This window comes from Hemitrygon akajei, chromosome 12, assembly GCF_048418815.1.
Source record: "Hemitrygon akajei chromosome 12, sHemAka1.3, whole genome shotgun sequence".
In the NCBI taxonomy this organism is placed as follows: Eukaryota; Metazoa; Chordata; class Chondrichthyes; order Myliobatiformes; family Dasyatidae; genus Hemitrygon; species Hemitrygon akajei.
In genome coordinates this window covers 98,094,928-98,108,095 of record NC_133135.1, presented here as the reverse complement: position 1 = coordinate 98,108,095, position 13,168 = coordinate 98,094,928, and the positions used below count along the sequence as shown (strand labels likewise).

Genomic DNA, 13,168 nt, shown 5'->3' with positions numbered 1-13,168 from the left:
GATCCTGGATTTCTTCACTTGTAGACCCCAGTTAGTTCAGATTGGCAAAATCATCTCCTCCACAATCTTTATTAGCACAGGAGCATTGCAGGGATGTGTAGTTAGCCCCCTGCTCTACTCACTTTACATCTATGATTGTGTGGCTAAGTACATTCCAACACCATACACAAGTTTGCTGATGACCCCGCTGTTGTGGGCTGTATCAAAGAGGGTGATGAACCAGCATACAGGAGGGAGATTGAAAATTTGGCTAAGTGGTGTAATAACAACAACCTCTCACTCAATGTCAACAAGACCAAGGAACTTATTGTAGACTTCAGGAGAGGGAAATCAGAGGTCCATGAGCCAGTAATCATCAGAGGTAAATGCAAGGAGAATTTTTTCCTCTGAGGTTGGGTGAGACTGCAACTGAAGGTCATGGATTAAGAGTGAAAGGTGAATTGTTTAAGAGGAACACGAGGGGGAATTTCTTCACTCAAATGGTGGGGAGAGCTTGGAATGAGCCAGCGCAAGTGGTCGATTTCAACATTCAAGAGTAATTTGGATCATTACATGGACGGGAGGGGTATGGTTGACTGTGGTCTGGGTGCGGCTCGATAGGACTAGGCGGGGTAATGGTTTGGAACAGGCTAGGTGGGTCAAAGGGCTTGTTTCTGTGCTGTAGTGTTACGTGTTCTAAGTGTTTCAGATTGGTGTAAAGAGGTGTTTTATGACTCTATGAACAGTGACTGACACATAGTGAAGATTAGGGTTTAAGCATGTTGAGTCAACATGACCAAATCCTGCTTGCATTAGCAACATTTGTACAGATAACCAGGCTAAGTATAAAATAAATAAAATAGCCTCTACAGACTACGTGATATAAATTGATTAACAGTCAAGCGAAGATTAATGTTACGTAGAGATCAGCATTGCACATTAAGCTTAGTAATGGATTTATTGATTGTAGGGTAATGTCAAATTGAACAACCATGTACAAATAAACAAGATTTGTACAAACTAACCAATCTGTAACACTTAGAACATGTAACACTACAGCAAAGCAAAGGCCCTTCAGCCCACGATGATGTGATGACCTTTTAACCTACTTGAAGATCAATCTAACCCTTCCTGATTACATTGCCCTCCATTTTTCTATCAACCATGTAACTATCGAAAGGTTTTTAAATGTCCCTTATATATCTGCTTCTACCACTACCCTTGGCAGGGCATTCCACACAGTCACTTGTAAAACTTACTTCTGATATCCCCCTATACTTTCCTCAAATCACCTTAAATTATGCCTACTCATATTAGCCACATCTGCCCTGGTAAAAAGTCTCTGGCTATCTACTCAATCAATAGCTCATCATTTTGTACTCCTCTATCAAGTCACCTCTCATCTTCCTTTGCCCCAAAGAGAAAAACCTTAGTTCACTCAACCTATCCTCATAAAAAATTCTCTCTAATCCAGGCAGCATCCTGGTAAATCTACTCTGTGCCCTCTCTAGAGCTTCTATTACCTTCCTATAATGAGGTGACCAGAACTGTACATAGTAATTCAAGTGTGGTCTAACCAGGGTTTTATAGAGCTGCAACATTAATCCCTTGACTAATGAAGGCTAGCACACCATACGCCTTTTCAACTACCCTTTCAATTTGCTCGGCAACTTTGAGGGATCTATGGACATGGACCCCAAGATCCCTCTGTTCCTCCACACTACTAAGAATTCTGCCATTAAATCCTCTATACTACCTTCAAATTTGACTTTTCAATCTAAATCACTTCACACTTTTCCAATTTAAACTCCATCTGCCACTACTCAGCCCACTACTGCTTTCTGTCAATGTCCTGTTTTAACTTACAACAACCTTCTAACTAATCACAAATCCAACAACCTTCATCTTCATATCTAAAAGCCTCTTAAACTCCACAAGACTGCCTTCTTCCTCTACTACCCCCTGGTAACCTATTCCAGGTACCTCTCACTCTCTGCATTAAAAACATGCCCCTCGCATCACCTTCTAACTTGTCCCTATCCGTAAAAGCATGTGCTCTTGTGTTTGGTATTTCTACCCAGGGGTAAAGATTCTGACTGTCTACTCTATCTACTGTATGTCACTCATAATTATAAAACCTTCTATCAGGTCTATTAATCAGAATCTAGAAGAATGAGGGGTGACCTAATTGAAACCTATCGAATGGTGAAAGGCCTTGATAGAGTGGGTGTGGAAAGGATGTTTCCTATGGTATAAGTGTCTAAGACCAGAGGACACAGCCTCAAAATAGAGGGGTGTCCTTTTAGAACAGAGATGAGGAGGAATTTCTTTAGCCAAAGAGTGGTGAATCTGGAATTCATTGCCTCAGGCAGCTGTGGAGCCTAAGTTTTTATGTACAGTATGTTTAATGCAGAGGATGATCAATTCTTGATTGGGTCAGGGCATGAAGGGATACCGGGGGTGGGGGGGGGGGGAGGGGAGGCAGGAGATAGGTGTTGAGGAAAAATGGATTAGCCATGATCTTAAGGTTTTGTGGTCTCCCCTCAGCCTCTCTACAGTGACACTAGAGAACAATACAAGATTGTCTAGCCTTACCTTATAGGCCATACCATCTAATCCAGACAGCATCCTGATATATCTCTTCTGAACCCCCTCTCATCTTCAGTCTCTACATTTTTCCCATAATGGGGCAATCAGAACTGCTTAGAATAGTTCAAGTGGGGTCTGACAAAAATTTTGTATAGCTGCAGCTAAACTTCCTTATTCTTATACTCAACATGCCTGCCAATGAAGGCACGCTTCCCATATACCTTCTTTGCCACCTTATCCACTTGTCTAGCCACTTTCAAAGAACTATGGACCTGGAACCCAAGATCCCTCCCTACTTCAATGCTGTTAAGGGGCCTATCATTAAATGCATACTTTCTTCTTTAATTTGTCTTCCCAAAGTACAACACCACACACCTGTGCAGATTAAATTTCATCTTCCACTTCTCTAACCATATCTATTCTTGCCTGCTATATTCTTTCATAGTCCTTCACATTGACCACAGTTCCACCAATTTTGGTGTCATCTGCTTACTTGTTAATCCATCCATTTACATTTTCATTCAGATTAGTGATATATGTCACAAACAGAGGTCCCAACATTGATCCTTGTGAAAAACCACTTGCCACAGACCTCCAGTCAGAATAACAGGGTGTCAGCCCTTACCTTTCATCTTCTATAGGCAAACCAGTTCTGAATCTAAACTTGCATTTCACCCTAGATCCTAAGCATATTTATCTTCTGAATCAACCTACCATAAACATCCTTATAACATGCCTTACTAACATCCAGGCAGGTAACATCCACTACCTTACCCTCATTAAGTACATTTGTTGCCTCAGAAAGTTTATAAGGCATATCCTGGCCTGCATAATGTCATGATAATTGTCCTTATGCAGCCCATGCCTTTCCAAATGCACTCGAATTCTATCCTCAGTATCCTCTCTAACAGCTTACTTACCACTGACGTGAGCTGACTGCATTTCCTTTCTTGAACCAAGGCACAATATTTGCTATTTTCCAGTGTTTCGGCACCCCTCCTGTTGCTAGTGAGGACACAAAGGAGCCTGTAAAAGCCCAGTAATCCCCTCACTTACTTCCTTAAATACTCCTTTATTAGTTGAGCATTGCGTTTAAGAGCCAAGAAGTTATGTTGCAGTTCTATAAAACTCCAGTTAGACTGTATCTAGGGTATTGCATTCAGTCCTATTTACCCCAGTACAGGAATGATTTGGAGGCTTTGGAGAGGGTGCAGAAGAGGTTTACCAGAATGCTGCCAGGATTAGAGGGAATGTGCTATGAGGAGAGTGTGTATAAATTTCTCTGAGAAGCAAAAAGCAGGGTCATTCAGGGCATTCTGCACACCACAGATCACTGGAAACCATTGGGTTGTACACAGAGAAAGTAAAATTTTAAAAAGTGAGCGCGGACAGGCAAGACATTCTGCACGCCTCCAGTCAGGGATTATGTAAGCACTTAGCAAGAGCCAATAATAACAAGTTGTGTTTAAGTGGAGTGGCAACTGTGTGAGTGGCACAGGTTTAGAGTGGAAAGTTCAGGCTTTGTCTCATACAGGTGTTAACCCTCAGGTTCAGCCAGCATGCGTTTGTCTTGGGGAAGCCAGCCTCTTGCCCAGCCAAACTGAGAAATCTCGTTTGTGTGGATGCTGTGTGATGTGTTGCCTGGTTGCAAATCAGTACCACTAAATATCAGACAGTACACCATATGCAATTAAACAATTGAGCTTTGTAATTCTTAATCTGACTATAGGGTTAGTGAAGAAATTAAAAAGAAGGGCCCATTTTAATGAAACAGTCTAACGTGCACGTTGGAGCTCATGGTTGTCCGTCCATTCGTTCCCTATCGACCTCCTCCAAGCGTCGTCGACTCCCAGACCCTCGCTCAAAGTCCACTCCGTCCTGCGATCTACCAACTCTCTCCACTTGCGTCTTCTCTCTTCATCTCTCACCAACAATAGACCGTGAATACCTTCTCTCAGACACCCAAGAAGAAACAACATGCCCCTCACTGGATGATGCACATTCCAAAGCCCCCGTTATCTCTAGTCATAACTCAAACACTGCTACTACAGAGAAACCATTACATAGGCAGTGAAACATTACAGAGAGGCCATTACATTAGCAGTGAAACTTTACAGAGCGTTACACAGGCTTCAGTGAGAAGAGAAGGCTGTAGGTAGATTTCAGGTAATTTTTTTTCTTTGTTTTTTACTTATTTCACAGTTAGAACAGTGGGGATGCCAAACAGGACAGTAGAATGCTCCTCTTGTGGGCTGTGGGAAGGCAGGGAGACCTCCAGTCTCCCTGATGACAAGAACTACAAGAAGTGCATTCAGCTACAGCTTCTTGCAGAGCATGCATAGGAATTAGAGCTAGAGCTGTATGAACTGCACATAGGTTTACTGACAGACAATAAAGGGAGATAGTTACACCTCAAGTGCAGGACACAGGTAACTGAGTGACTGAGAGGGGTAAAGGGGATAGGCAGCCAGTGAAGAGAACACCTGTGACTGCTCCTCACGACCACTTCAGATACTATTGAGGGGTATGAACTTCAAGAGGAAAGCCACAGCAGTTAGCTCTCTGGCACTGAGTCTGGTTATGTGGCTCAGAATTGAAAGGGGCAAAAGAGACGATTCACTGGTTAGAGGAATGAACAGTGGGTTCTGTGAAAAAGAATGAGATTCCTGGATGGTATGTTGTCTCCCAGGTGCCAGAGTCAAGAACATCTCAGATCTAGTTCACAGCATTCTTAACTGAGAAGGTGAGCAGCCTCTCATGCAATGTAAACTTAACATCCCAACTCCTGTACTCAGTGCATTAGCTCATGAAAGGCCATGTGCCAAAGGCTTTCTTTATGAACATATCAACCAGTGGTGCTACTATCAAGAAATTCTGGATCTGTATTCCCAGATGCTTCTCTTCCACCACACTCCTCAGTGCCCAACCAGTCACCATGAAAGACCGACCAGCTGGTCCTACCAAAGTGTAACACATCACACTTGTCTGAATTAAATTCCATCTGCTATTTTTCAGTCCATTTTTCCCATCTTCCTCACTTTCCGCTACATCCCCAATCTTGGTGTTGTTGTGTTTTGTAACTTCAAAACATTGAAGTAATTCAAAGGAAAAGACAGGAGTCTGAAAGAAGACCATAAGAGATAGGAGCAGAATTACATTGCTTGATCCATTGAATCCGCTCTGGCGTTTCTTTATGGCTGATCCATTTCCCTCTGTGCCCCAGTCTCCATCCTTCTTCCTATATCCCTTCATGCCCTGATTAATTAAGAATCCATCAACCTCTGCCTTAAGTATACCCAATGGCTTGTCCTTCACAGCCATCTCTGGAATTCCACAGATTCACCACTCTCTGGCTAAGAAATTCCTCCTCATCTCCTTTCTAAATGGACATCCCTCTTTTCTGAGGCTGTGTCCACTGGCCTCTCCCACTGGAGAAAACATCCTCTTGACATCCACTCTATCAAGGCCTTTCAAAGTTCATTAGATTTCAGTGAGATCCTTTCTCATTCTTCTTAATTCCAGTAAGTGCAGGCCCACAGTCATCAAATGCTCTTCATATAATAAGCCTCCTTAAACTCCTTTGAACCCTCTCCAATGTAAGCACATCCTTTCTTATATAAGGGGCCCAAAAATGCTCATAGTACTCCATGAGTGCCTTATAAAGTCTTAGCATTACATCCTTGCTTTTATATTCTAATCCTCTTGTACTAAATGCTAGCATTACATTTGCCTTCCTCACCACCAACCCAACCTGCAAAAATTAACCTTTAGGGAATTAGCCACCTCGAGAACCCCAGGGTATAGACCATCTGGCACAGATGACTTACATGCCTTCAGACCTTTCAGTTTCTCCATACTTCCTCCCTAGTAATGGCAACTTCACTCACTTCTTCCCCGTGTCCTCCACAGTGAAGACTGATGCAAAATACTTCTTAAATTCATCTGCCATTTCCTCATTCTCCATTACTACCTCTCCAGCATCATATTCCAGCAGTCTGATTCTCGCCTCTCTTTTCCACTTTATATATCTGAAGAAACTTCTGGTATCCTCTCCATCGACTCCTTCCTTTTTGGTCTTCCTTTGGTCAACCTTAATGCACACAGAGTAGATTCTGGTTCTCTATACGCACAAAAGCAAATGCTTGCAACTTAAGCTCTTTGAACTCTCTTCCGGCTTAAAACTAAGCCGCGTTTTCCAAGTAACTGCCTGACTAACATATCAGAAGATTTCTCAGATATGTTGCCTACAAAAACTGTTGTAGTCAGACCACTGCTTTCATCACTTTCATGATTTCTCTGAGCAGCATGGTCCTTCCTTGGTCCAACATGCTTTCCAACCAGACGCACAAAGAGGTTGGCATCGACACCTGTTTGCCCTCTAGTTCATGGTGTACAGCATGGAGACGGTTGTGGCATCATCCAGTAACTTTAATTCATTTTCATTTGACTCTTTTGTTGGAATCCTGAGGGATTCTACAGATATGTTGAAAGCAAAAGAATTGCAAGGGACAAAACTGGTCCTCTAGTAGATCAGAATGGAGCTGAACGAGATGGGGGAGGTCTTAAATGTTTTGTTTCTGCATCTATATTTTCTCTGGAGATGGACACAGAGTCTGTAGATGGACTGTATTTGGATTTCAGAGGAAGAGATGCTTGCTGTCTTGAGGCAAATTGGGTATTTAAAACATACTTAACCACAGGTGCTGGAGGATTGGAGGAAAGCTAGTTTTATTCCATTGCTCTAAGAATAAGCAGTTAGCGCTGTACAGCTTGGAGCGTCAAAATTTGGAGTTCAGTCCTGGTGTCCTCTGTAAGAAATGCCTGGGTTTTCTCTAGATGCTCCAGTTTCCTCCCACAGTCCAAAGACGTACCAGATAGGTTAATTAGTCATTGTAAATTGTCCCATGATTAAGTTAGGGTTAAATTAGGGTTGTTGGGGGTTGCTGGGTTGTGTGCTCAAAGGGGTGGAATGGCCCATTCTGCTTTGTACTTCTAAATAAAAACATTTTTAAAATGTCATTCTCCAAACAATTACTGCGTGTTTGGCTTGCCGAGTCAGTCTGTCTTTAGCCCTTCGTGATATTTGTATTCTTCATTGCAAATGGTTGTCTGATTTCCTGATTTACAGTAAACCAAACTCACCATTGCCATAACAGCTTGGGTGCCTATTAACAACTCCCACCAGTTTCTTAGCTCTACCCCAGTTAATTTCATGCCTTGATTTCCGGAAATAGGACCCCTCCTCTCTGCCAACTTTATCACAATATTTATTTCCAGGGCTTCCTCAATTTCTGTTTTGTCTACTCCTTTTTAAAGTATTATCGTATCCTGGAACATTTAATTGTGAATGCTGGTTACTTTGCGACATTGTTCCAGTGCTGGGTAGTACAGTGATGTAGCTAATAGAGTTGCTGCTCGCCAAGCTAGAGACTCAGGGTCACTTCTGGCCTTAACTGCTGTTTGTATGGAGTTTGCACGTTATCCCTCTGACTACATGGGTTTCCGCTGGATGTCAAAGTTGTGTGGGTTGATGGGTTAATTGGCCACTACAAATTTCCCCTTGTGTGTAGGTGAGTGGTGGACTGTCTGGGGGGAGTTGATGGAAACATGAGGAGAATAACAGATTTGTGTACAAGCGGATTGATAAGTTTTTGGCCTAAGGTAGGAGGAGTCAATTTTAGAAAACCTAGCTCATTTATTTTTCAACATAGTCCCCTCCTACATTTACACACTTAGTCCAGCAGTTGTGGAGATACGGATCTTGAACCTCCAGAAAGTGTCCACAGCAGGGGTAATTGATAAGTACATGGTCTAGGGTAGAAGGAGATGAATTATACAGCTCTCGTTACATGCACATGCAGGTCAACTCTTGGAGTGATTATGCAGAAAGTTTGAAGTTAATAACTCATCTCCTTCTACCATAGGCACAAACTTATCAGTCAGCCCTGATGAGTTATTAACTTCAAACTTTCTGCATAATCACCCTGAATGGAGTTGAGAGAGGAGGTGAATGGGCAGGTGTAGCACTTTGGCCACTTGCAGGAGTTAAGTGCTGGGAGGGAGATTAGTGGGGAGGGACAAATGGACAAGAGAAACTTGCAGGGAACGATCCTTAAGGAACGTGGAATGTGGGGGCCCATTCAGGGCCCCAAATAGTCCTTCCAATTGAGGCAACATTTGCCCTGTGAATCTGTTGGGGTCATCTATTGTGTCCAGTGCTCCTGATGCGGTCTCCTCCACATTGGTGAGACCCGTCGTAAATTGGGGGACTGCTTCGTCGAGCACCTCCGCTCCATCCGCCAAAAGTGGAACTTCCTGATGGCCAAACATTTTAATTTCCATTCCCATTCCCGTTCCAACACATCAGTCCATGACCTCCTCTTGTGCCACCATGAAGGCACCCTCAGGGTGGAGGAGCAACACCTTATATTCTGTCTGAGTAGCCTCCAACCCAGTGGCATGAATATCGATTTCCCCTACTGGTAAAAAAAAATCCCTCCCCCTCCCTTCTCCTTCTATTCCACACTCTGGCCTCTTACCTCTTCTCACCTACCTATCACCTCCCCCTCGTGCCTTCCTCCTTCCCTTTCTCCCATGCTCAACTCTGCTATCAGATTCCTTCCTCTCCAGTGCTTTACCTTTCCCTCTCATCTGACTTCACCTATAACCTTAAGACCATAAGATCTTAAGGTGTTTCTAAGGTGAAGCAGAACAAGGTGTTGCTCCTCCACCCCGGGGGTGCCATCATGGTAGTATAGAAATTCCAGTTTAGAGTGAAAGGAATGGCAGCCATAGGTTTTCAAAGAACATTAAGTAAACTGTTATGGATCATGAGTCTAGAATGGTGAAGGACATGCTTACATCTATATACATTATACAAACAAGAAAATCTGCAGATGCCAGAAATCCAAGCAACACACACAGAATGTGTGGATTGTATTACTGCACTGTAAAGTCTCTTCTAGAGATGCCTACTCTGAAGAAGTTTTAATCTTCCGTTCTGCTGAAGGGTTTCAGCCCAGAACCTCAGCTGTACTCTTCTCCATAGATGCTGCCTGACCTGCCGAGTTCCTCCTGCATTTTGTGTGTGTGTTGCTTTCACATTAAACACAGGGTTTCCAATGGAAATGTAAACAGAATAACTGAAAATTGTGGCCAATTTTGTTTATGGATGTAATGCTTGGTCTGCACACATTTTAAAGTGTTTAAAATTTGCCTGTTTATCAGATATTCAGCAATATTCATTGTTTTGTTTTGGTTTGTAATATACAGGAACTAAAGAAAGTAAAAGTAGAATATCCTCATTATGGTCACTATCTCCCCATTGAAAACCAGGGCCGGGCAGTGTCCATGCCCCGACTAGAAACCGAGTCCGAGGTAAATGCTGGTTTCCTCCCTATCCATAAATCAATATATTTGTGTTTTTGTTCTCCATTTCTTTCTGTGCTACCTGGAAGTTTCTACAAACCACTCTCTGCAATCTATTTTGCTGTTAAATTGATGGATGATTGTATCTATAATTTGGGAAAAACATATGTCCCTATTCCATCTACAGAAACTATTCATAAATTTAAATCTTCTCTCTGTCTTAGCTGTTCAGTGTCAAAGCCGTTGGCTGTGAAAAAATTTGTCCCAGATGAATTTACATTCTTGTTTGACCTCAATGTACATGAATCAATCTGCAACATGTCATCTTATGAGATTTTAAGGAAGCTGGAAAATGATAGAATTTAGGTCAGTAACGTAGTGATATCCAAGTTGGATTTAAAAGGACCCCATTCGAGAAGACGATTAAATTGCAGAGAATCATAGAAACTTGTGAGAGAGGAAAGGACCCTTTCAGCCCACATCCTCCACGCTATCATAATGCCCACTACACTAATCCCAGTTGTCCACATTCACCTTTCCTATCCAAATACCTGCCCAAATGTCAAGTAATGTTACCTGCCTCCTCTGGAGGTACATTTCAGTTAACCACCTGCCATCACACCACCAGACATTCCAGCTGATCTATGGAGAAACTCTCCAGTTTTATATAATGTAAATGCAAGAGCAAAGAGCCAGGTTGTGAAAGTGTTGAAATTAAAATGACTGTTGTTAATATGTATGCCTTAATACATGGCTTAGCTGGCTAAAGAGGTAGATGTTTGTTGTTCTTGTGATGACAGTCCACTGAAGATCCAAGCCCCATGAAGCGTTCATTCTCCACATTTACTGCCAACCACACAAACAGCACCTGGCTCAATGAGTACTCTTTGGAGAGAGCTGGTCCAGAGGACCTTTACCAAAAATGGAGCCGTCGACATCTGAGGTCATCCGTCAGGTCTTCAAATGCAGGTAGGATTTTGCACTTATTCCCACTGGGTGGGTAAGGAAGTACTGAGTTTCAATTACATCTCACAGACTTCAAACAATAAACATGGGTGACCTTGTAGGTCAGGGGTGTCAAACTCAGTTTAGGTCACGGGCCAGATTGAGCAAAATGCAGCTTCATGCGGGCCGGATCAGTCGGACGCGTGCGAACGCAGCTTTCGTTGCCTCCGTTTTTTCAGCCTGCTCTCATGTGTCTCAGTCTCTGCTATAACTACAAAGTGTTTCACTTTACAAATTCCGTTTCTTATGAAGAAGACTGCCGAATAAACACTAAAAACCCTGAAAACCTGGTACCTGAATAAACTCAGCATTAGCCATATCATACGCCATAGGCACTTCGATTACTGGGGCCAGCTTTAATAGTAATTAGATATTATCTCGCGGGCCAAAGATAATTCCACCGCGGGCCTTGAGTTTGACATATATGTTGTAGGTTAATCGGTAACTATGCCACACTTCTAATCTCACGGATACTCATGTGAACTCCACCCATCCAACTGTTCTGGGACAGTCAACCAGCATGAAATGCTGGAGTCAAGTCTCACAGTGAAGGAAAATAAAGATATTTTGTGAACATGAACGACCTCACCTGAAACACCAGATCTGTTTCTCTCCCCTCCACTGCTGTTTGACCAACAGTACATCTGATTCCATGACATTACACACAACCTCCCTGGCCATTTGCCTTCTCTAAGCATTAGAATAGGTATTGATTTATTATTGTCACAATGAAAAACTCTATTTTGCTTGCCATCCATACAGATCATTTCAGAACAACAGTACATCCAAAGTGAAAAACAGAATGCAGAATATAGTGTTACCATAGTTTGTCTGGGCTTTACAATACATTGCTGTCTAAGTTTCTGGTCACCTAACTCTTTGTCACTATACTCAAGCCCCAGCTGAGTTTTATTTGTGAAGAATCCTCAGCAAGGCTGAGCTCTGAGTTCTGGGTACTCCCTACACAGGCAGCCATGAGAGAGGCCGTTCCAAGGAGAGGAAGCACCTCCTCTCACCTGAGAGGTCTCTCTGCAACTCGGAGGAGCGTGCTCAGCACCTACAGCACCCACAGCACCCATGCCAGGACCAGAGGATGTCTCGATCACCAAGCCCAGGATATTCACACAGTGTACAGGAGCAGGTAGGTTCCCAGGATTTTACTCCTGCCCACTGATCTCTCACTGATGGAGGGTTTGATACCACAATGGAAGAGCCAATGTTCATTGTCACCAAATACGTAGTGACAGTCAGTCTGCTGGAGTATCTTATCTGGCTGAGCAGCTTCTCTGGGGGGAAAGGAACGGTCAACATTTCAGGTTGAAACTCTACATCAGAACTGAAAGTGGAGAGGGGCGGTGGCCAACATAAAGAGGAGAGAGGGAGAATTGAGAAAGGGTCCAGAAGGTGATTGGTAGACTGCAGATGGATGAATCATGACAGGCAAATAGATCCAAGTAGGGAAGGCTGGAGTTGGGAGTCAGAGGCAGGTGGGTGATAGGTAGAGGCAGATAGAGTGAGCTTGGGAGATGGAAGGGTGAAGACAGAGACAACTGCAGGAGGGAGATAAACAGGAGCACAAAGTGGCGTCGGATTCTGATAAATATAGGAGGTGCTAATGGGATCATGAAGGGACAGGTGAAGAGCAGGTGGAACCAGATGGGGAAATGGATTTGACGGATGAAATGTGTTGGTATTGGGTGAATAGAACCAGGAGGGAGACAAAAGGTAGAAGATGCAAAAAGGGACAAAAATGGAAATACTGGACCTGATCTACTTATCACAAGTAAATGTAGTGGCTTGGTAAAGAACAAGGCATTTGTTTAGGAACGAACTGCCAGAAGAAGTGGTAGAGGTAGATACAATTACATTTCAAGACACTCACAGACAGGTATGAACAGGGAAGGCTTAGAGAGTTAGGGACCAAACACGGAAATGGGACCAGCTTAGTAGTGATCTTGGTCAATATCGATGAGTTTGGACAAGGGGCTTATTACTCTGTGACTGTATGACTTTAGCATGCAATGTTTCCAGGTGTCAGATTTTCTACACTTCACCAGATTGTCTACATCACCCTGTGCCTTCTGTTTATCACCCACCCCCACATCTTCCCATTTTCTATCCAGCCCTTACTTCTTCCCATCACACTCACGTTATCTGTCCCACTCTTTGATCTGATGTGGCGTCTTTCAAACAGCACTTCATCACCAGTGATGCTGTACTCTGTACC

General features: G+C 43.1%; 1 protein-coding gene across 1 annotated transcript in view; it reads left to right on the top strand.

Moving 5' to 3' along the window:
* LOC140737314 (probable voltage-dependent R-type calcium channel subunit alpha-1E) overlaps window positions 1–13,168 on the top strand; it is a 619,860-nt gene that overhangs the window by 603,733 nt on the left and 2,959 nt on the right. Inside the window, 3 exon segments of the mRNA XM_073063744.1 lie at window positions 9,841–9,945; window positions 10,737–10,905; window positions 11,910–12,082. Coding sequence (XP_072919845.1) covers window positions 9,841–9,945; window positions 10,737–10,905; window positions 11,910–12,082 — 447 coding nt within the window.